At 45.9% G+C, this 23,929-nt stretch overlaps 1 protein-coding gene across 2 annotated transcripts in view; it reads left to right on the top strand.

The window, feature by feature from the left end:
* arhgap21a (Rho GTPase activating protein 21a) overlaps positions 1-23,929 on the top strand; it is a 101,541-nt gene that overhangs the window by 69,642 nt on the left and 7,970 nt on the right. The window contains exons 5-22 of one of the 2 annotated variants that reach the window (XM_080020004.1): positions 3,936-4,014; positions 5,059-5,113; positions 7,095-7,118; positions 9,408-11,403; positions 16,622-16,768; positions 16,849-16,933; positions 17,430-17,466; positions 18,416-18,535; positions 19,536-19,835; positions 20,913-20,977; positions 21,066-21,214; positions 21,326-21,468; positions 22,126-22,284; positions 22,958-23,036; positions 23,152-23,225; positions 23,315-23,404; positions 23,634-23,759; positions 23,847-23,888. In XM_080020004.1, the coding sequence (XP_079876130.1) occupies positions 3,936-4,014; positions 5,059-5,113; positions 7,095-7,118; positions 9,408-11,403; positions 16,622-16,768; positions 16,849-16,933; positions 17,430-17,466; positions 18,416-18,535; positions 19,536-19,835; positions 20,913-20,977; positions 21,066-21,214; positions 21,326-21,468; positions 22,126-22,284; positions 22,958-23,036; positions 23,152-23,225; positions 23,315-23,404; positions 23,634-23,759; positions 23,847-23,888 (3,770 nt within the window). The remainder of the gene's footprint in view (positions 1-3,935; positions 4,015-5,058; positions 5,114-7,094; positions 7,119-9,407; positions 11,404-16,621; positions 16,769-16,848; positions 16,934-17,429; positions 17,467-18,415; positions 18,536-19,535; positions 19,836-20,912; positions 20,978-21,065; positions 21,215-21,325; positions 21,469-22,125; positions 22,285-22,957; positions 23,037-23,151; positions 23,226-23,314; positions 23,405-23,633; positions 23,760-23,846; positions 23,889-23,929) is intronic. The other variant, XM_080020005.1, reaches the window with a different exon arrangement.

The raw sequence follows: 23,929 nt of genomic DNA, 5'->3' as shown, positions 1-23,929 counted from the left end.
GCGGTAGAGGTGAGGGCCGAGAGTTGGGCAGCGATGCGGCTGAAATTCTGGATGAACCATCGGTAAAAGATGGCGAAGCCGAGGAAGTGCTGGAGTTGTCTCCTGTTAGTGGCGGTTGGCCACCGTGCCTCAGCAGCCACCTTACCAGGATCCATCTCCACACTCCCCTGGCCTATAATAAAACCCAAAAGACACTGACGGAACATGGAATACACACTTCTCTGCCATCACATATAACCTGTTCTCCAGGAGGCGCTGCAGGACCTGACTTACGTGTCTCTCGTGCTCCGGTACTGGGAAAAATCAAGATGTCATCCAGATACACAAACACGAACAGATTTAACATAACCCGAAGTACATCATTGATCAACGGCTGGGACACGGCCAGGGCACTGGACGAACCGAAGGGCATGACTAGTTATTCTAAGTGGCCAAGCAGGGTGTTAAACACGGTCTTCCACTCGTCCCCCTTACGAATGCGAACCAGGTGGTACGTGTTGCGGAGGTCGAGTTTAGTGAAATATGTGCACTAAGCAGGGGAACAAAAAACCGAGTCGATCGGGGGCAGGGGATACTTATTTCTAACCGTAATGTTGTCTTGTCCTTCTTCGCCACAAAGAAGAACCCGGCGCCTAGTGGTGAAGACGAGGGGCGGATGATCCCAGCAGCGAGGGAGTCCTGAATATACGCTTCCACGGCCTCCCGCTCAGGCCAGGAGAGGTTATATAACCGGCTACAGGGGAGTCGGGTGCCCGGCAGCAGATCAATAACACAGTCATCGGGGCGATGTGGCAGTAGGGACAGTGCATGCTTTTTGCTAAAAACCTAACCTAGATCCTGATATCGTTCTGGGGCAGAGGACAGGTCTGAGGTTTCAGAGGGAACTGGGGGGGGGGGGAGACTGAGAAAGGGGCAGAGGCGGGACAGAGACAGTGGCTGTGACAGTGGGTTCTCTACGCGGTAATTCTACCGGCGATCCAGTCTAGATGGGGGTTGTGGACCCGGAGCCAGGGGTAACCCAGCATCAGAAGGTTTTGGGGTGAGTTTATTAGGTGGAAAACCATAGACTGCTGGTGGTTTCCCAACAGCAGCAGATCAAGGGGAACTGTCTGGTGCTCTATCCAGATCCAGCTCAGACACATTCCAGTCAGGCCCTTGACCCCCCATAGGTATGGAGAGGGAAACAGGCACATCAGAAACACATATCACATCAGAAACAGTCGTGTCTGTCTCCCCATGCGGACATTACCAAAATATGTAGATATTACCAGATATTGACCAGATGTCTCATCTCATGTCATGGTATCAGTGATATGAGATATATGCCTATTTCCCCAGACACACACACACACACACACACACACACACACACACACACACACACACCCACGCTGTTGCTAATAAACAGTGAATCAAACATCTAACTGCTGGTCTGCCATTCAACCAAGAAGTGCTGTTCGCTGCCAATATTTCTCCAGGTCTGTAGGTTATTCCTCTTCCTCGTACGACACAAGCCAAAACAAGAATGTGAGTTGGAGAATAACAAGCGTCTCCCACGTGGGAGGTCAGACAGAGCCGGGGGGGCTGCTATCGCAAATTTCACCCCGACTTTTTTCTTTTTCTTTGACACCTGTGCTGTCAGCATGCTGGGCATGTTTGTCTGCCATTGCAATCAGGACAGAGTTAGTCTACAAGTGGAGTTCAAGTTCTCAACCTGCTTAAATCATCAAGAACTGCTGCAATGACTCTATCCTGTGGATGACCTGTAGAATGACAAGAGTTTAGACGTTATGGAGAACCACCACCAACTCTTTGGAGAACTATTTATCATGTTTGGATCTATAAACAACTGATCACTACTCCAAGAGGGGGACAATCACCACGGTGAGACACATTAACATAGAAACAAACAACATTTACACAAAAATATGAACATTGGATGACAGCATGTATTGAAAAACAGTGAATTAGGTCCAGGAAAACTGGAACTACAACTGGTCACGTGGCCTCTTCCTGTCCTTATTATGGCAGCAATTGAGGGAGGAAAGGAGAGGAATGCTGGGGTGCACTTGAAGCAGGTGTGTGTGTGTGTGTGTGTGTGTGTGTGTGTGTGTGTGTGTGTGTGTGTGTGTGTGTGTGTGTGTGTGTGTGTGTGTGTGTGTGTGTGTGTGTGTGTGTGTGTGTGTGTGTGTGTGTGTGTGTGTGTGTGTGTGTGTGTGTGTGTGTGTGTGTGTGATGTCCACTGGTGAGTGTACATGACTTATCCCCATTGGCAATGCTGTAGAAGGTCGGTAATATGTTACGGCGCCTCCAAGCAGTGCAAGGGGCCCCGAAGCCCCCCCGAACTCCGCAGCCCTGTGGACATCCTATGGCTGCAGGAAAGACCCGAGAACCCCGCCCTGCGGCCACAGAAGACCTCCGGACCCCCAGAGAAGCCAGAGGGCCGTGGAGCAACCCCCACGCCCAGCCCCGAGGAGCATGACCCAGTCCCAGGGAGCACGAGGAGACCCTGCACCCCAGGGGCGCACACATGCAACCAACCCCCGGGCGCAGGCACAAGACGCAGCCGCCGGCACAGAACCCCGGCCACGGGCGCAAGGCACGGACCGCAGGCCCGGATCCGCAGGCCCCACGGGCGAGCCGGCAGGACCCCCATGCCCACCCACGCCCCGCACAAGGGCGTCTGGTCTGGTCTGGTCGGCTGCCTGGCCATTTCAAACTGTTTTAGAGACAGAAAAGACTGTTTTAAAACATGTTTTTTTTTTTTTTGTTTTCTATCAGCAGGGGTTCGACACCAACAAGGTTTGCAATTCCTCTCGGGTTATGAATTCTTCGCTATTTACGAGACAAGGCTCTTTCAAAGGAAAAGGGACTATTCTGGAGAATTCTGTGTCCCCCAGTTTGATATGATGAAACTAGGATCAATGTGTTAACATGGGAGAGTGAAAGGAAGTAGATCTCCTGATAACTAGTGTCCTTGGAAAATTGAAGGAGTTTATGTTTGACAGAAATAGAATATTTCTTTTTTTCACTCCCTTTCACAAATTATTGCATTGTTAAGACCTTCGATCAATGGATTTTCAACACAGAGCGGGAACCCGAGAAGTCCCTCAAGAGCTTCCATGGGGGTCCCCAGCAAAACAGTTACTAGTTTGATTTTACTGTTATTTCATTTCCAGGATGTGAGGTGTTTGAGGATGTACAATAGTGAATGTTTTGATCCTAGCTTCACTGTCATCTCCCTAACTACAGTAGAGACACTAAATTATGTTTAACAATACAAATTCTCAGATTGGGCTCCCAGAGACAAAATCTTAACAAACAGGGTCCGTGGCCCAATGTGTGTAAAATTGGTCGTTGATATCCCTGGACCCCATGTTTAGAACCACATTTTGCAAGCCGGCAGCCGGCTCCAAAGTGGAAAGTCGAAAACCTGCGTGTGTCATTGCTGCCGAGCCATACAGGAAGCGCTAAGAGGCCTCAACCACACTTCCAAGCTCCCTCTCTCCTTTTATCTGCTCCTTGGGTTCTCCCGGGAGAGGGGAGGGCACCGCTTTTCCACAATTATCCGGTTCCTCTGCTAAACGCTCCTCGGCCGACTTCCTGCAAAGATGACCGTCGGCCCAAAAAACTTGATGGAGTCCATGGAGTGACGCAAAAAGGGACGTTGGATGCCCGACCTCGGCGTTGGACATATTTGTGCTCCCCCTCCGAGCTGCGGATAAACGACATGTCTTCGCCCCGGCCACGCTGGAGACGCTGACCTCAGCGCCGACTGGAAAAACCCTGATGTTGGTCTCTTGATTAAATGGAATTCCAAGCAGCAGCGGCGGCAGCAGCAGCAGCAGCAGCATCATGGCTATGGAGTCATTTGTTGACATTTGTGCGTTGGAGAAATGCAGCCGAATCCTAATGTGCACGCTTCCTCTCCCCAGGGGACCGGATAGTGAAGGTGAATGGTGAGAGCATCATTGGGAGGACCTACTCCCAGGTCATAGCCTTGATCCAGAACAGGTAGGAACCCACTCAACACCACCTTTCTGTGTCATTCACACACACCACATGATTATGCTGAAGAGTATTATTCACGTCGAATTAACATTGTCATAAAGGACAGGATTATTAATAATAATAATAATAATAATAATAATAATAATAATATTAATAATAATAATAATAATAATAATAATACATTGGATTTCTATAGCGCTTTTCCAACCAAGGCCCTACAAAAACATCTCCCCAATTGTTGGGATATTAGTGGTCGTGAGTTAGAATCGCAGTAAGTGTCACTGTTTTCGTGCGTTCAAGTCAACCGCTGTGGCAACTGCTGCAGCCCTCAGAAAAAAATGTGATCCTGTGACTATCCTGTTAAGAAAAAAGGAAAATAAAATGTTTTGCATCATATTAAGTGCTATGTTTTGTTAAACTGCCTTCAATTTGCACTGCAAAAAAAAATGCAATTTAGTTCGTCCTCAGTAGTCTTCATGTTTACATAACTGGAAATAAAAGTCATCATAATGTCAAACAAAACATTGCATATGCAAAGCATGGTTCATCCCCATCTTCAGCATATGCTGCAGAAATTCCTTTGTGGTACAGTGTGAAACGGTGTTTCTGCTTTTTGAATGCTGCAATTGTTTCCCTGTTTGGAATTCTCTCAGTGGTACAGCTGTCAGTGAACAACTGTACTTTACGCAAGATTCGTTTTTAAAAGGGTTAGGGTTGGGAAAAACAAAAACACGGCCCTACGTTAGCTCCTGATGTCCATTGTTCTTAATGAGTCACAGAGCAATGGTGGAACAAAGGAATGGCTACCATTGTAGAAACCCACAAGGGGCAAAAAAAATGCATTTACTTCCTTATTACGACTTAGTTTCACGTCTTTGCCAACCTGTGTTAATCTGATGCACGTCATGTAATTAAGAGACATGCTAATCATCACCATTTCACTATGTACCATGAGTTCCCCTCAATCCAATGTTTTTAGACAGAGAGTCAAGTGCTCAAGCTCTATATGGCTGTCTGTCTCACACACCCGTCTCTCTCGTCCCTTAGCGATGCTTCTCTGGAGCTATGTGTGATGCCAAAGGACGAGGACATTTTGCAGCTGGTAGGCTCATCACTTCTCTTTCTGTGGTTTTAGAAACGCTCTCGTGTGTTGGAACAACACCCCTCTTTGTTCCTTTTCCGTCATGTATGGAGGGGTCTGATAGGTCACGGTGCCACTGAGGGTAATTGAAATCTTTTAAGTTTAAATGTCACAGCGGAATAGAAGCCTTCACTCAATTTGGAGGTGTATCGAGGAGGCTCCGTTTAGATGCTGGAAGGTGTATCTCCCTAATTTGGCAAGCGCTAGGCTAGCTGACTCCCTCTGCAGCCATTCTTGGAGCTCAGACAGTTGGCACGCAGCCCGTTGCCATCTCCTGCGCTGGATGCACGGGGATGCAATCGATATCGTCCTTCTCGTCTGTATCTGGTTAAGATAGACAAAAAGCTAATTTCCCCCAAAACTTTAATAATATACAAAAAAGCTTTAAACACCCAAACAGCCGCCCGCTGCCACGCAGCACACACCAGAACGGAGTCAGATCCCTCTGTGATGCTGAATTCCACGCATAGCTACTGTATTTAGCTCGGCCACAGAAACACGCTTTCGGCGTTTGGGAATGTGTCTTAGTGCTCACGAGGCCAAAGGCTTTTACAGAAGCAATTAGCTGTTTACCCTCAGCCGGAGACGAGTTAAAAATAAAATCTGAACCTTATTTGACAGCCAAGGTTTCTATTTTCCATCAGGGCAGGCTGCCAACAGCCACATTAATGTGTCTGATGTCGTGTGTGATGGATCCCACACCTCAGAAGCAAATTAATACCGATGCAGTATTATCACTGTTTTTCAGTAGAAGTACTTTCATATATACAGTAAGTGTAATTCCCTGATGTATACCTTTAGTTTTAGTTTTTCATTCTATTCATATGGCATGAAATTAATTAAATACAAGATTATTTATTCTTAAATGTATTTCTTTTGTTTAATCGTGTAGTTCTTGAACAGAACTGATGCTACATACAGGGTGTTTTTTAATGCAATTGATACATAAAGTAAGGAGAGTGAAACACACTCTCTAAGCTGAGATTACTTCTAAAATAGTTTGTACAACATATTGTCATTGTGCACAATGTAAGATGTTTTAATGTGAAAGGGTTTAGAGATGAAGACATGATGCTGTGCACCATGTGTTTGTTGTGTATTTTATGTGTATATATGTACTGGACAGAATCCTGCAGAGGTAGTATGGGGATGTGTTTGCATTGTGTGTGTGTGTGTGTATGTGTGTGTGTGTGTGTGTGTGTGTGTGTGTGTGTGTGTGTGTGTGTGTGTGTGGGTGTGGGTGTGGGTGTGTGTGTGTGTGTGTGTGTGTGTGTGTGTGTGTGTGTGTGTGTCACTGAGCAGCTGCAGTCAGCTGACCGCCCTCAGGAAGCATGCTTTTTTCCACAAGAGGTGGAGATTACAAGAGGACAGGGAGGGGGAGAGAGAGCGATAGAGATGGAAGGAGAGAGAGAGGGGTAGGTCAGTGGGAACAGTGCATGTGAACGGTCAGTGTGTTAGGTTAATATCCCGGGTATAACCATGGAAGGGTTTGGCAGAGAGTCGTTGGGAGTGACGGATATGCTGAGTGTGTTGTGAGAGAGAGGGAAAGAGAGCGACAGGGAGAGAGTGAGAGAGAGAGTACAGTATCGAACGCCAAAGTGGCGAGCATCATCCTCCAGTGGAGATAGAGGGCAGATGGAGGGATTAGAGAAGGCAGACACTGGAGACGCTGGGCTTGCACGGGGACAGCTGAGGCTCCTGTTCTCCGCCTCCGTTCTTCCCTCCGCTCCTTCCTGATCTCCTCTTCCCGTTCTGCCGGTGGCCCCCGACGCCTCTGCCCTCGGTCGCCTCTGCCCTCGGTCGCCTCCGTCCTCATCCTCGCGACGGGATGTAATCCTCAGCAGGGGACAGTGCTGCTCTCTGCGTTTTCTTGGTGCTCACTGTTTCTCTTCTCTCTTCTTTCTTTCTCTTTTCTTGCCTTTGTGTAACCTGTGGACGGCAGTTTTCCAGGGATATCACCTCTCTGGTAAGATGGCAAATGACTAACTTCTTCCTTTCTATTTAACATTTCCTTTTGTTTTAATTTTTTTTCCTTTACTATTAATGAATTAACTGCCGCCTTGTTATGTTGCACTTCACGGTTCTGTGCATGATCCCATTTCCCCTCTGGGCATTTTCCCTAAACTCTCCCTGAAGAACAGCCCCGTTCCCACTTTTATGCAACATTCCCCCCATACTGTAGTTGATCACGTAATAGACCGACTTGTTGACGTTGGCTAGGCCCTTTAAGACAAATGATTTAATCTCATGGATGGCGCTGGATGGTATGGATTCCGGTTGATGTTTTTTTGTTGTTGTTTTGGACTGTGTTGGTTTTGGGTATAGTTGTCATTGTGTGATGTCAAAAAAATAAAAATCCAAATGGACAGTTATTTTTATTTGTGTAGAAGAGATTACCAGGGTCCTTAAAATTGCCTTGAATTCAGTTTTACAGATATTAGGCCTTAAAGGTCATGAAATTGTTTTGGATTTAGGAGGTAACGACAAACTTTTTTTGACTGTTTTTATGTATCTATGTATTTAGTCTAAATTAGTCAAGAACCTTCTGCATCAGAGTCAACATTTCTGACCTAAACTTTGCCCTGAAATTATACGTACCGTTGGAAAAATGCTCTTCTAGATAAACCAAAATTACGTACCAAATTGGTGGTAGATTTTTGTAAAAATGCGTTATAGAAAGGCCTTAAAAAGAATGAAATATAACTCCTCTGAAACCTGCTGACACACTAACAAGTATCCATCATTGAGTTAGGTTCTGTATTCTTACACAGTGAAACAAACATTTGGGATCATTTCAATGCTCTTGCTTCCACGTCCAGGAAGCTCTTTTCTTTCTGACTCAGTTGCATTTTTCTATCAATGCAAATATGGAGGGAGGAGCAGCAAGGCAGGCGACGTGCTGCTACTGTGAGCACAGTACAAGCAGAAACCCGACACCTCAGGTGGAGTGCTATCGATTAAAGTCCAACACCGCCATGCTCTCCCTTTCATTTCTTCTTAAAAGCTCACACACACACACACATGCACCGAGGACCAATGACCAAGGCAGTAAGCACCATCAATACCGGAGGAGAAGCCGATCTATTGTTGTTCGGTCGTAATGAACTGCTGTATTGGCGGCCACGGGGGCGATTCCCACACTTGAGCAGGGATTGAGGTTGTTGCTACCGGTTTCCTGAGTGGTTTCCTATCAAGTGGGGTTTCGTTGAGACTCAAGTGACTTAGCGCCTTAGCGTGAGCCATGCTGACAGGGGTAGCGCTGGGTGTCAGCAGCCGGCAGAGGCGGCCACCGCTCTCCCTCTCGTCATGCCTGAGGGTTCGCTTTCCCCAGCCGAAGGTGGGTGAGCCTCCGCCGGCTGTAATCCTTCACCAGTCTTTAAATTCTGGACCTGACAGCTTTCCCTCACCACATTTCATTTTCCCTCTCTACCTCCGGCTTTTTGGTGTCGTCTCACATCTGCTGCTTATTGCTTTAAATTGCACGGTGTCATTCAGCAGACGTTTTGTCCAAAAAGTATTTGGAATCAGTAGTCTAATCGACTGTACATCACAGGTTGTCAACCAATTGTCAGCAATTTTTACGAGTGGAGTCTCTTTGCCTTTTGAGTTGGAGGGACTTGGAAAACTCTTTTTAAATGATTACCTCAGAACAAGAGAAATACGTAAGTGTTTCACTCGTCTTACTGCTGCAGACAGACTGGGTCCGGTTCTCTTGCAGTCCTGTTGGGGAATGTAGTGATAGTGTGTTTGCATTGCAGATAACCTCATCACACTCACACACTCGGCTCACTCAGAGCAGAGCAAATTACATTTATCAGATAAACAGTCTCTCTGGTCGAATCAGCTAGCGGCTAGATCGACGTGCTGGAGAATAACAGCCACATTGAGTCACGATACACAAGATACTTCTTTGTAATAGCAGCGCTGGCATTGCATTTATAGTCTAGACATAATGATATTTAAACAGCATGACTGTTTGTTTGGCAATGGCTAAATGAAAAATGTGGGTTGACTTAAGGTAATGATAAACTATTAAAAGTTCAAACTGAATGCGCAAGATTTTTTTTTTCCTCTGGAAGGGTGATTTTATTGAAGTACTACACTCCCTTAACCTTACTGAGAATTCTGGGTGGTCCCACTACTGTATCTCCTCCTGGTTGGGTGGGATCCCCTTTTGGCGGATTTAATGTGATCTATTTTAGCTCCCTTACTTCTTAGCAGCCCAAGTGACATAATATCTTCTAATCTTTTGCAGGCGTATTCCCAAGATGCATACCTCAAAGGAAATGAGGCATACAGCGGAAATGCCCAGAACATCCCTGAGCCCCCTCCGATATGTTACCCTCGGATAGAGGCTAAGGTTGTGGGCATGGCCCAGGCCCTGGAGCCCTCGGCTGCCAGTGGGTCCGCTCAGGTGCCGGGAAAGCGAGTGGGTGCTGCAGACATGGGCTATCGTGTAGAGATCCCTGTGCCCCCATCTCCCCCTCCTCCCCAGCTACCATCCAAGACCCAGACGGTGGTGTGCGTATGCAATGAGAGCACAAGGACAGTCGGGGTGTCCCCCGACCCGGTTCAAAGGGGATCTCACACAGTGCGGGCAGGACCCAGCCACAGAACAGAAGAGAATCGGTACGTGCCCCCCCCAGACCCAGGCTCAGCCAGAGCCAGACCACTGGCGGCCTCAGTACCTCCTGGGGGGTCCCAGCTGCAGGGCACCCCAACCCATTCTGCAGAACCTTCAGTTTACACCAACTCCAGACCCACTCCGGTCTACACTAACTCCTTATCCCCGTCCTTACGAACTCCACCCACCTCAGCCCCACCCGAGGTCTTTTCGCCTGCCGTCTCACCCAGCAACAACCACTACTCTCCCTCCCCCACTGGCCCGTCCTCCCCGCACCAAAACATTGACTGGCGGAATTACACCACCTACAAGGATTACATCGACGCCAAGCGGTTGCACACTTACGGTTGCCGCACCATCCAGGAGAGATTGGACAGCTTGCGTGCTGCCTCCAATGGCAACTCTGCCTACTCCCAACAGGTCACGCCCCCTCCACCCAATGCTGCCCAGCGGGGACAGTCACTGATCTCCCAGGTCAGACGGAGAAGCACCTCCCACGACCGAGGGGTGGGTGCAGGTTACCAGAGCCCCTCGGTCTTAACACCATTACGCAGCGCTTCCCAGGAAAGACTTGGTGGAGGTGGGGCAGCAGGGGAGAGGTCAGTCCCCACCAGGAACTGGCCTCGGAGCGCCTCCCAGGACGCCCTTCACTCCAGCACACCCACGGGGGTGGGCAAACCCCGCGCGCAATCCTGTGACTACCTGGGTCGTCAGCCTGAGGAGCCGGGGGGCAGCGCCTCTGTGGACAGGCTGGGGTGTAGCCATACTGATATGGAGGATCGGCTGCTTAGCCGGGGAGAAAAGGCGCAATCCAGCAGGCAGGGGGCAGCGCTGAGAGCACTACCTCAGACTTACAGGACCCTGGCTGGGCAGCACACAGAGGGACAAGAAGGGGGCTTCTCCAACTTGCCCCTCGCTGCTCCAGTGTTTACGAAAGGTACGATGGACCCTGCACTTCCCTCTAGGACGGACAGTCTTGCTAGCAGGCCCTCACGTTTGCCTGTCAAAAGCTCTATATCTGACCCATCGCCCATCTTATCCTCTGCCAACTTCACGGACCAAAGAGCCGTTGTCACAGGCAACCATTTAAGCTACGCATTGCCTTTGCAGCATCTGCAGCTTAGGGTGCGCGCTGACAGTCTGAAGTTGGATAGCAGGCACGAGGTCGGGCTGGTGGCCAGGTCATCTTCCTGTTCTGGCTCTGCATCTAAACTGCCTGGTCAGAGACCTCTGCAAGGCGGAGCAGCCTCTTCTCCCTCTAGTAACGGCACCGATGCCCTGAGGCCGCACATCAAAGAGAACTTCACCACTAGTTCCCACTCCATCCCCTCTGTACGGACCAATGGCGGGGCGGCAGAGGGCGTCGAGGGTCCAGATGCCACGGTTGTGGTCCTGAGAAGGGACAAAAGCTGCGCACCCCTGCCCATCCGCCACCCTTCCTACATCCTAGCCGTGAACGACAATGTGGGCCTGACTGCTCGCTCCAAGTCGCTTTCTGGAGCTGGGAAGCAGACCTATCTGCCCGCGGACCCCCGCAGGGAGTTGTCCATCAGGGGACTGGGAGAGACGCAGCAGGCCTCCGGCTCAAACGACCTGGGTGACTCCTTGGACTCCATCCCTTTCATAGGTGAGTCATGTCCAAATTGTTATTGCTGCATGTTGGAACCCTATTAGCCCTACACTGTATGCATAGTACAGTATGGGTGTATTCATTGTTTGGCCATCAGTCAAATAAAGAGGACAGGTCATTCAGAGTTTCAGAGTCATTCTGAGCTTAAGGGTATAATATCTACAGAAAAAGCTACAGAACTGTTTTATGAAGTGTTGTTTTTTTTCGTTTGTGTGCAGTAGGCGTGATGAAGGCATTCAAAGTGGAGGTGGGATTGCATCAAGGATCAGCTCTGAGCCCTTTCTTGTTTGCAATGGTGATGCAAAAGACAGGTTAACAGATGAAATCAGGCAGGAGCCTCCGTGGACTATGATGTTCGCGGATGACATTGTGATCTGTAGCAAGAGTAGGGAGCAGGTTGAGGAGAGCCTGGAGAAGTGGAGGCATGCATTAAGAGAGAAGAGGAATAAAAGTCAGCAGGAGTAAGACAGAATACATGTGCCTGAATGGGAGGGAGGGCGGCAAAAAGCTGAGAATGCAAGGAGTGGAGGTGGAGAAGGCAGATGAGTTCAAGTACTTGGGGTTGACCATCTAAAGCAGCGGATAGTGCGGGAGAGGTGAAGAAGAGAGTACAGGCAGGGTGGAGGGAAAGGTCTACAGGACGATCGTGAGACCAGCTATGTTGTACGGTTTAGAGGCGGTGGCACTGACAAAAAGGCAGGTGGCTGAACTGGAGGTGGCAGAGTTGAGGATGTTGGGATTTTCATTGGGAGTGACAAGGATGGACAGGAATAAGAATGAGTACATTGGAGGGACAGCTCAGGTTGGACAGTTTGGTGACAAAGTGAGAGAGGCCAGATTGAGATGGTTTGGACACATGTACAGGAGAGATGAGTTACATTGGGAGAAGGATGCTGAGGATGGAGCTGCCACGCAAGAGGAAAAGAGGAAGGCCAAAGAGAAGGTTTATGGATGTGGTGAGGGAGGACATGCAGGCGGTTGGTGTAAGGGAGGAAGATGCGCAGAACAGAAGGTATTGGAGGCAGATGATCCGCTGTGGCGACCCCTAACGGGGGCAGCTGAAAGAAGTTTTTTTTCTTTTTGTTTGCTTACGAAGACCTACTTTGATAGTGAACAATGCAGGCTGAGACATCCAATGCTGGACTGTAAATGGAGGAGGAAGTAGGTTATTAAAAAGGGAAGTGCCATTCAGAACTCGATGATATCATCGAAGCCATAATGAGGGGACTGTGTGTGACACCATTTCACCAAAACCCATGGGCATACATACACACACAAATTGACATCATCCTCCGTATTTGTTCCCCTCTCCCTGTTAAATGACTCATGTATCCTGCAGTGGTGTACTATGGGGGATATCTAAGAATGCCCTTCTTTAAATCAACTGTGACATAACCCAAAAAAAAGTAAAACATGATTAATGTGTTGTGTCCTACTGGCATGGTTTAGTCTGACTGGCTGATTTTGTATGACAGTGTTACGGTGTCACAATGCTGTCACAGTGCTATGATGTCACAGTGCCGATTGGGAGGGGTAATCAGTCTCAGTTAGGTCCCACCGCACTGTACCCTAAAAAGAAATGAGGTGAGATGTCTGACAGCTGCTATGCATTATCTGCCAGAACTGAACTGCTCCCCAGCGTCCCCAGGGCATGTTTGTTAGTGTTTTTGCAAACAAGGTCTTTTTAATTTGACTTAAACGGAGGCTGTTCTTGTCGTCAGGGTGTCTTATGTTACATGTACACTACGTGTACCTTGTGTCTTGAACCCGAGCCAAAGATCCGTCTGGACAAGCCTGAACTTGACCTGTCCGTCATCTCCCGTGGTTCATCACCAACCAGTCAGAAGAGAGTCCCAGACTCCGCAGGATTCATTGTATCATCTTTCATCCAAAATCGCTGTAACTATCGCTGTATTTGAAGGTTCAAAACATAAAATCAATACAAAAAAATAGTGTTTTATTTTGTGCTTTACCAAAAGGGGGAAGGTGATAGAGCAGCCATTGCCAAACTTAAGAATGCTGCGGCCCAGTTTGAAATGTGGAAACCAAACCTTTAATCACAACTCTGATAGACACACGGGACTAAGATGAAGTATTTCTCTACATATCTTTTATTTCATAAACAGAACAATTCTTTGTGAACGTGGGCCTACAGCAATGCGATGCAAATTAATAATCCATCCACATACGCGTAACAATTTGTAAAGCAACAAAGGTAAAAAAATAGGTTAAATGAAAAATACACGTAAATTAGTCCCATGTCCTTTATGGTAATTTCAAACTTATTTACAAAATTGAAAACGTTTTATTCATTCATTGAAAATGACCTCATGGCCCACAGGCAGCAGCTTCACGGCCCCGCTGGGCCGTGGCCCACACTTTGGGAAACACTTTTTTTTTTTGTCTTTTTGGAAACTGTCTCAAATTATACAAACTATTCATTAAATCCTTCAAATGTACAATGTTCTATCGCAGATAAGAAACGAGGTGAGATGTCTGACACCACGTGACACCACGTGGGGGCTGCGTGGTGTCACTCGATATCTATATGTGGTCGCAAGAAATTCCTCAGATGATTTGATTAATTTCATATTTAATCAAAAAAAACTGTTAAATAGGTTTCAAATATTGCTGTTTAGATATTGCCGTTGCTAGAATGTTGAGCCCTATAAACGGGGTTTTTTGGTCAACCAAAAAAAGGTTCAGAATGCCTGTTCTATTGGCTTCCAAATACGATACAGACCATTTTCAATGTGTTTCCAGTTTCAGCTCATCCCCAGGCAGAAATTTAGCAATCGTTATTTATCATTGCAATTATTTATTGTGAAACAATAATGCGCAGGTTGTTAAATCCCTTGTGACGGTAATTAGGAGGCTACACACAGAATCCCAGTTTAGACAAATAACTTTACACACACTCGTCCCTATGCAACCTCAGGCAATTAGCAAATAAATAATTATTTTGTGCTATTTCAGTAGTCTCCCCTAACCACCAAAAAGAAAATACATCTATTCCCACTTAATTTCAGTTTGGGCCAATTTTTAATTACAGAAAACAGCAGTAAAATGGGTCTACTGTGTGTGGAAACACAACTAACGTAAAATCCAAATCTCCAAATATGATGCATTGTCCGGCGCTGACCACCGTTTTTCCCCCTGCGTGTGTTGTGTCGGTATCGAACAAATTTGATAAAGAGTGGAATAACTGCCAACGCGTCAAACAGATAACACTGCGCCCTATCCAAGTCCAAAACGTTTCCCAGAATCCGTCCTTCCACGTCGGCCACCTCAAATAATGGCGACAAATTAAAGGATAAACATCCACCCTGCGCGCTGGAAAGGGCTGTTTGCAGTTTGGATCGACTTGGTGGTGAAATAACGCCGAGCCGTGTTAGATCGACCCTGGGCAGGATAAACCGTCACTGTACGTGTCGGACATCTCTGTTGGTGGCGTGTGTGAGTGCGCGCGTGCATCTGTGTGTGTGCGCATCTGTGTGTGTGCATCTGCTTTCCCAGAAACAAATTTAGAGATGTACAAATAAATGGAATAGGCAGCGTGTGGCTTGGCAGCGGAGAGGTATGCAGCGTCATGGGAGCGCTCTGTGAGGTTTCGGTGGGTTTTTTTGTTCAGAGGGAGGGGGCAGGGGGTGTTTTGGGGGGGGTTGGAGGTGTTGGGACCTCTGCTCTGGAAGCGGCAGATCAGATTTTTCGTGTTAAGACGGCCCCTTATTTGTCTGGATGCTTGGGCATTGGCAGGAACGGTGGAGATGTGTTCTGTGTGGTTTTCTCACTTGGTGTTGCAACGTTCACCGCGTGCTGCTCTACAAACTGTTTTCTAGATTAAGGCATTCTGGGAACTGACTGAAGTAGACCTAATGTAATTTATTTTGAGTAAGGAGCGCTGGGTACACTGATGAAACCCTTGAAACCGCAGAATTCTATCTTTAACCCCATTTTGACGTCAGGTCAAATGTGTTTTTGGGAACACTGTGTTTCCTGCGCTTCTATATTTACGCTTGTATTAAATCGGAGAACCTCCACACTGGGAACTCAGTTTGGTTTAATAAACCTTCTTTTGAAAGGTTTGAAAGGTTTGCCTTTAGGGTGTCACATCCCTGACGCTGCATGATATGAAAGGTAGTGACAGACACTTGCCTCGCTGTGAATGATGTGATATTTGTTTTGGTGTTTTGTGTGTGTGCGTGCGTACGTGCGTGTGTGTGTGTGTGTGTGTGTGTGTGTGTGTGTGTGTGTGTGTGTGTGTGTGTGTGTGTGTGTGTGTGTGTGTGTGTGTGTGTGTGTGTGTGTGTCTTTGGTCTCTTCTCCTAATCAGACTGAGATCGCAGCTGAATCGGGCGTTGCCTGATGTGTGGTTCAGGCTGAGATGTCGTGCTGCCTGGCACTGCCATCACTGTCACCACGCGCTGGGCTGAAGGGCGGAGGCTCAGGAAACAAATACAAGATTTAACTTTAATAAAGACAACAATTGCAAAGCTCATAACAAATGGAAATCACCTACATTAGTCAGGCTGAGTGTGTATATTTTGGAAAAACAAACAAAACAAATTAAACAATGGAATTTTTTTACATTAATTTAGCTGTAGACCCCTGGAAGTTCCTTCACGGAACCCTAGGGTGCTATACTGTCCATATTGTACACCCGCAGGAATTCATGCAAAGCTATGTTTTTTTATTTTTTATTTTAAGTTGAACGGAAAAAAAACATACAATGTGCATTTATTAAAATTATATTTAAATTAAATTAATATATTAAATGAATGAACATTTTCCGATCATTCATTACATTACAGGCTCTTTTGTTCAAAGTTAGAGAGGTTTTTTTTTTGTTGTTTTAGGAAAGTACAATGAGACAGTGATCCAGAGATCAGAGAAAAGAGATCCAGTAGGGTCCAGGTGTCGTCTGAAGACTGCGTGGACTCTTTTTGTACAAATGAAAAACATTCTACATGTAATAGCAAAAAATAATAATAATAATAATAGATCATACTTCACACCCATGTTCACCAATGTGTTAAACTTGGGTTGACTCTGAATGAGAGCCTGGATCCCTCGGAATCGCAAAAGTGAGCAGGTGGGTGGGCGTGAGCAAAAGTCGTGAATCCATTCATTCACCGTTATGTCGGTGCAGGAGAAGCCCCCAGGAGTAAGGAGGAGGCTCACTGCATTGTATCATGTTCTGTGTCGTCCTCCACAGACGAGCCATCCAGTCCAAGCGTGGACCTGGATAGCGCCCCCATCCCGGCCTGCGCCGCCATCTCCGGGATGCCCGTCATCACCACCAGCCCCCCCAGCCCCACTGCGCACTCGGCTCTGATTCGCAGACAGCTGTCACATGACCAGGGTAAGGGGCGGCGGTGGTTAACGTCCGCTGCATATAACTACTGGATTTTGTTTTTTGATGGTTTCTTTGGTGTCCCGCAGTTGTGGAGTTGGACTCTGGAACCAGAACAGAGCGGTCCAAGTCCTGCGACGAGGGTCTGGACAACTACAGGGAAGAGAGCAGAGGGTGAGCCGCAAAGTCACACGTTTTAGTCCAAAGTTCACGACGCACAGTACGTGGGATCTGGCTCGGGAAGTGGCGTTTTTCCCTTTTAAAGTATGTTTTTTTATGAACTCATGTTGGTAAAATTTAAAAAAGAAATCCCTCCTGCCGAGTGATTCCTATTTATTTAACATAACTTCCATTTAGCTTTTTTTTTTCTTTCACTATTCCACACAAATGTTCATTAACCTACATGAAAACAGTTACGAAATCAACCCAAGTCAGAAGAAGGAATATCCCACATCGTGCACCCACAGTTCAATGACCTGTATGTTTGGGTAAACTGGCTTCTTGTGTTACTACTACTACTGGTTTTTGCTAATCTCTGAATAATTTGAGCCGGTGTTGGGCTTTCATCACACTGTTTCACCCTGTGGCTTTCTCTATTTTCCTACATGTAAAATATAAAAATTCATTTTTCCTTTTTTTTTTTTTTTTTTTTTTTTTCTGTTTCTTGAAGGAGGTCCTTGATTCCCGGTCTGAAGGGTCTTAGAAAGGTGAGTTTGACTTTCCAGCCACCGCATCATCACTGGTAGACAACCAGATAAGACCGTTTTGGCGTATACATAATAATAATAATAATATGGAAACTAAGAGCAGATAGGGAACAGACGGCGCTTCAGAGTCTGATTCAAATTCAAAGCGATTGCAAAGAGCAGCCCAACTCTTTGGACTTTTCATATTTCATAGGATTATATCAGCTATAATCACATCCCTACCTGAACACACTCTGTGGATGTGTTTCGACTTCTCGTTTCCATCGGGGTGGAATACAAAGAGGTAAATATGAAAGAAAAATAACTCACATGTAATGAACAAAATGTATTTTACAAATGTTGATGAGTTCATTTGATTCAACTAACTTGTGTGATAACATAATAATGATAATAATAATAATAATAATAATAATAATAATAATAATAATAATAATAATAATAATAATCTGTGTTGACTGAGCTCCACCTCTTTGAACAGTTTTTAGTCAAAGATGTAAAATGCTGAACTTAAAATACACTCTGCGGAATGTGAGCGCCCCAAATTGCTGGAACAAAGAACTACTGTCCTTTGCATGAAAAAAAATCTGAGAGTTGTATTTGTCAAATGCTCAACAGTACAGCCAGTGTCATGTTGGCACATCCCAGCGATGCGAAAATAAAGAGAAATAGCGACAAAACCAAGTGCAGCAAGTGACTAAAAATTATATAGAACAATTGAGATAAAACATAATACAAATATTTTAGATGAATTTTAAAGAGTAAGCAGGCTCCGACATGGACTAGAATCAACATTGGAATAACTATTAAAAGATGGCGAGAACTCAGGGAGGCAAAGGACCCAGGTTTGTTTTGATCAGATTTCTCTGGACTAGGGCTCCCCCTAGTGGCAAATGTTGATCATTCTCATACTCAGCTCTGGTCTGTCGGTTTGTTTGCCCCCCCCCCACAGTCTACAGACAGGTCATCGGAGGATTCTGGGTCCAGGAGAGACTCCTCGTCAGACGTTTTCTGTGATGCCACCAAGGAAGGTTTACTGCACTTCAAACAGCTCAACTCCGACAAGGGCAAGGTGAGCGCTGTGAGAGCGAACGGGGGGAGTGCACGCGAAGGAATCTGGACGCCTTACAAAGTGCCTAGAATGGAGAAATCCACCTTGTAGTTCCGCTGCACAATAGTTATAGCGACTAAGTTTTAACCGTCTCGCCCGCCCTTTGTTTACGTTTATTGTTTCTTCCCCTCAAAATGTTTGACAACAGGATAAATCAAATTTCACCCAGATTGATTTCAGGCTAATTTGGTCCTGCGTCCATGATAGCAGATTATTTACATGATTGGACAAACAATTTGCGCCCCAGGGAAATAAACCGAAAAGTCTGAATCTAAGATACATACACACATAGGGTCAGATGGTTACATTGACGTTGACACGGTTTATAAACGGATAAGATCTGCCCGTGTTTTCACAGTGGATCCACTTACGGCTTTGTCATATTTGTTTCAACACTCCAACTCCCTCTGACCGTATTGTGTCTTGAGGGCCTTTACCCCGGTCCCCCGGTCCCCGGGCCGCAACGATGCCAACGAGGCTTTAAGGGTCTTTTTTACACCCAATGCACTTTTTTCTTGTCTTCCACACAAAAAAATGCACGTGATTTTCTTTAAATAAGGGATAAAAAAAATCCTGCACCAAACTTCGTGTCAAGTACAAGCCTTGAAATATTGATATGACATAAAAAAGGTAACAAGAACAATAAAATAATACATGAAAATAGCTTTGTCAGGTTCGGGTGCACAACATTTTTTTTATTACTAATTGTTTATTTATTATTTAGTATTTTATTTTTTTCGGTTTGGTGTGGACAATCCTTAGTAACTTCCTTTGTTGTGTATGCATTCACAAGTTCCTTCTTTTACATTTTGAATTGTTGTATCCGAGGTTTATTGTTTACTTTTTTCTATTTTCTAATTATATAACTTTATTTCTTTATGAACGCCTATTTGTTCCGTTGTGAGTATCGAATCAAACCTAGACAACAAATCATCGGCCTGTTTGTGCATCCCCTTCCCAGCGCGGCGGCGGCGGGATGCGTCCATGGAAGCAGATGTACGCCGTGCTGCGGGGACACTCGCTGTGCCTCTACAAGGACCGGAAGGAGGGCCACGCCCACGCCAGCTGCCAGGCGTTGGACGAGCCGCTGCCCATCAGCGTGCGCGCGTGTCTCATCGACATCTCATACAGCGACACCAAGCGCAAAAACGTGCTGCGGCTCACCACGTCCGACTGCGAGTACCTGTTCCAGGCCGAAGACCGCGAGGACATGCTCTCCTGGATCCGGGTGATCCAGGAGAGCAGCAACCTGGACGAGGAGGTGGGACGCACACACACTCAGCAGTGATGTATCAGCATAGCATTCCTTTAAAAAAAATTCCAATAATTTTATAAATAGTTAGCAATCTTAATATAACATTATTTCTATAGTGCTTACATTAAAAAATATATATATTTCAAATATTATTTTATATATTTTTTTATATTATTGTTATATATTATTATTATTTTTTATTTTATTTTATTTTTGAATTATTATATATATTATTTTCAATTAATTTTTTTACAAGTGTAATACTTTTATAAAAGGGAAAATCTCTTAGGCTTTGCATTAAAACATTTTTTTAATTAAAACTAGAGAATACGGTAAAATTGGTGGCAGCAAAAAAAAACAGCCATTGATTACAATCACAAGGTAAGAAAAACTGGAGCCAAAAGTATCGGAAAAAAAAAAAGCCACAAGCCAGTCGCAAAATGTGTCTTTAAAGGAGACTGTGATGAGGCAACAGACTTAGGATATTCCAGAATTGAGGGGCTCTGAAAGGACCATGCAGGCATAAAACAAGAGTTTTAGCCCATTTACTAGTCAGTACATTTCACATTTTTAGATTTGAAAAATTCAAACGATACAGTGAGAAACCCATGTTAATATCAGATCATGATCCCGCTGACATCTACTGTGACACATGTTTTGGTCATGTAGATATTAGATATTAGATATTATTTGAACATACTACACTGCCCAATAGAAGTAGCATCAGTGGATCCCTGTTGTTTATTATACATCCAAAATGTTACCAAACAGCCCCATGTACAAGTACCATCTTCTTTCAAATATGAGAAGTATAGAAATTTTTTTTCGTTTCAGTTTGGGGGGCGAGACAACACAAAAAATACAACACATTGAAGGAACATAGGCTCCAAGGTGGAGGCACTTTGTTACCGATGGCACCCGGTAGCAGCAGGTCGGGTAAAGATCTCCAACTCCTCTGCCCTGGTGGAGGAGTTGGAGATCATTAAAAAAAATACTGTAATGCAATAAGTTTCGTCCTAAGTCGCTTTAAGTTTGACCCCCCGGTGTGCCCTCCCTTTTTACTTTTTCCTCCCTTCACCCCAGAACGCGGACTTCACCAGCCGCGACCTCATCAGCCAGAAGATTAAGGAGTACAACACATTGATGAGGTAAGCGGGGAGGGAGACGGCGGGTGGAGGGGCTTTTAAACGCAGCTCCAGTCACGGTCGCTCATGGCGTCACCGTCTCTTCCCTCAGCCCGACCGGCGGCAAGGCGGAGGCGTCCCCCAAACCGCCCCGCCAGTCACTGAGCATCCGCCAGACACTGCTCGGGGGGAAAGGGGAGGGCAGAGCCACCAGCCCACACTCCCCCAAAGTTGAGCAGGAGAGGAAGAACATGCACAAAGGTGAGAGGTGGAAGAGGGACTGTAGTTTCTTTTTTTTTTCTTGCAATTTCGGATAATTTTACTGCAAAATGAAACCGATTTTCACAAAAGAAAGGTGCTCTGTGTTGTCAGATGACACCAGCCCACCGAAGGACAAGGGCACGTGGAGGAAGGGAATCCCAGGGCTGATGAGGAAACCCTTCGAGAAGAAAGCGTCCCCTGGAGTCACGTTCGGAGTGCGGCTGGACGACTGCCCCCCTGCGCAGAACAACAGGGTGGGAACCCTTCCTTTGTGAAATGCAGTCACTTTGTTAGAAACACATTCAGCAGTGACAAGTGGAGAAGAATCACAATCCACCTTCTCATTTGTCAGGAAATCCATTTTAACTGAAACCTGGACGAGCGGTGACCTCTTTTGATTTAATGATGATTTAACATCATCATTCCCCATCAGGAAGTTAATTCAGCAGGCATAGGAATCTACTTAGTTAAAGGACCATACCGTCTCAATTTTTAGGTTTTGGAAAATGAGAATATGAGGAGGAACCTTGCTTAAAATATTATCCTCCTAGTGATTATGCATATTTGTTGTGACAGTTGCTTAATTTAGCTGTATTTTTTTCATTTGTTTTAAGTAATGGTGCTCCTGCCTGGAATCAATAAATACAATAAAATACAAATATGTGTTACCTTAGTTGTCAGCGGGACCAAGAGAACATAAGAAAGGTTTCTCACCATACCGAAAAAAGAGACCATATTAAACATGTTAAAATCGCTTTTGGTCCTTTTAAATTAACAAGTTAGTGACTAAAGCAACATAAAATTGTGGCTCAATACACAGTTATAAATCCTTTCAAATGTTGGCAATTTTACAGTGGATTCTGATCACTGCTTCTAAATGGTACCGTTCATGTTTTTGCGTGTCTTTGCAGTTTGTGCCTCTAATCGTGGAGGTGTGCTGCAAGGTGGTGGAGGAGCGCGGGCTGGAGTACACCGGGATCTACAGGGTTCCTGGGAACAATGCCGCCATCTCCAACATGCAGGAGGAGCTGAACAACAAGGGCATGAACGACATCGACATCCTGGACGACGTGAGTCAAAACTCTTATCACGAGCCAGAAAACAAATCCTCGCCTCCCAAGCCATAGTGTCGAGGAACGGGGACATTTTGAGCCTTGTGCTGAGGGTTGACGCGGACCACCCTTTCGGGGCCCCTGGGAGGACTCCTTGTCGTTTTGGGTGTGGGTTGGGGTGTGGGGGGCGGCTGCTGGCCTTTTACTTCTGCGGCGAGGCTTCTCTCTCTTGTCATTCTACAGGGCATCCACAGGACAGAGTTATTGCAGCAGTTCTTGATGATTTAAGAATTAATAGAGAGTTGAATTGCAGGTTGAGAACTTGAACTCCTCTTGCAGACTAACTCTGTCCTGAATGCAATGGCATACAAATACTCTGTGTTGTATGCCCAGCATGCTGACAGCACAGGTTGAAAAAAAAAAAAAAAAAGAAATTTGCCCCCAAAAAAAACACTGCCCATATGACAAATGACTACATATGACAAACCCATTGTTAAATTGGACGTATCTGCATATATGTCTTCATTTGTATTTTCTATGTACTAGTGTTGACGTGAATCAGTTGCCTTTGACAACGGCATCAATAATAGACAGTGGCCATTATTCAGAAATAACTGACTGCTGATATTGACCAATCAGGATAGAGCATAATAATATAAGATAACAATTTGTTAATCCTCTCCTTTGCCAGAAATGGAGGGACCTCAATGTGATCAGCAGTTTGCTGAAATCCTTCTTCAGGAAGCTTCCAGAGCCGCTGTTCACCAACGGTAAGCCGTGTTCTCAGGCTGCCTCCTACTGGGCGGTGCGAGCACAACACCTGTCAAAACATCCACCCGTGTCGCTCGCTCCTCAGATGTTCATCCTTTTATTTTTTCTGTGCAGAAAAGTATGGAGACTTCATTGAGGCCAACAGAACAGAAGATCCTGTGGAACGGCTCAAAGTGCTAAAGAGACTGGTGGGTCCCGTCTGCCGTTCGTGTCGTTATCGAACCTGTGCGTCCTCATGAAGTTGTTAACCGTGACCTCTGTCCCGTCTCTCCCACAGCTTCACCAGCTCCCGGATCATCACTATGAGACGCTCAAGTTCCTCTCGGCTCACCTGAAAACCGTCGCGGACAACTCAGAGAAGAATAAGGTCCAGTCAGTTACAGATAAATAATAAATAATAATAATAAAATAAATAATAAATAAATAATAATAAATAACAGATTGCCCAAATAAGTAGGTGTTCCATGCAGGCTAAAAGCCTGCAGCGACACAGGTTCGAATCCTGCCTGCGGTCCAGTTTTCTCCCCCTCTCTACAGTAAAATGGATCATATTAAACAAAATGTCATTAAATTGAATGTGGACGTGCCTGTTTCAGATGGAGCCCAGGAACTTGGCCATAGTGTTCGGTCCCACTCTGGTGCGGGCATCAGAGGACAACATGACGCACATGGTCACCCACATGCCCGACCAGTACAAGATCGTAGAGACGCTCATTCAGAACGTGAGCGGCCGTCTGGACTCTCTGTAGAGAAATCAGATGAAATGGTAGAACAACACCACTAACCCTGCTGCTCTGCTTCTCCTGCAGTACGACTGGTTTTTCACAGAGGAGGGAAATGGAGAGCCCGTGGTGAGTATAGACATGTTCTCAGGTCTTGATTAAGTGGCGTA

This window comes from Zeus faber (assembly GCF_960531495.2).
Source record: "Zeus faber genome assembly, chromosome: 19".
Taxonomy (NCBI): Eukaryota; Metazoa; Chordata; class Actinopteri; order Zeiformes; family Zeidae; genus Zeus; species Zeus faber.
This window is presented reverse-complemented; position numbering and strand designations above follow the sequence as displayed.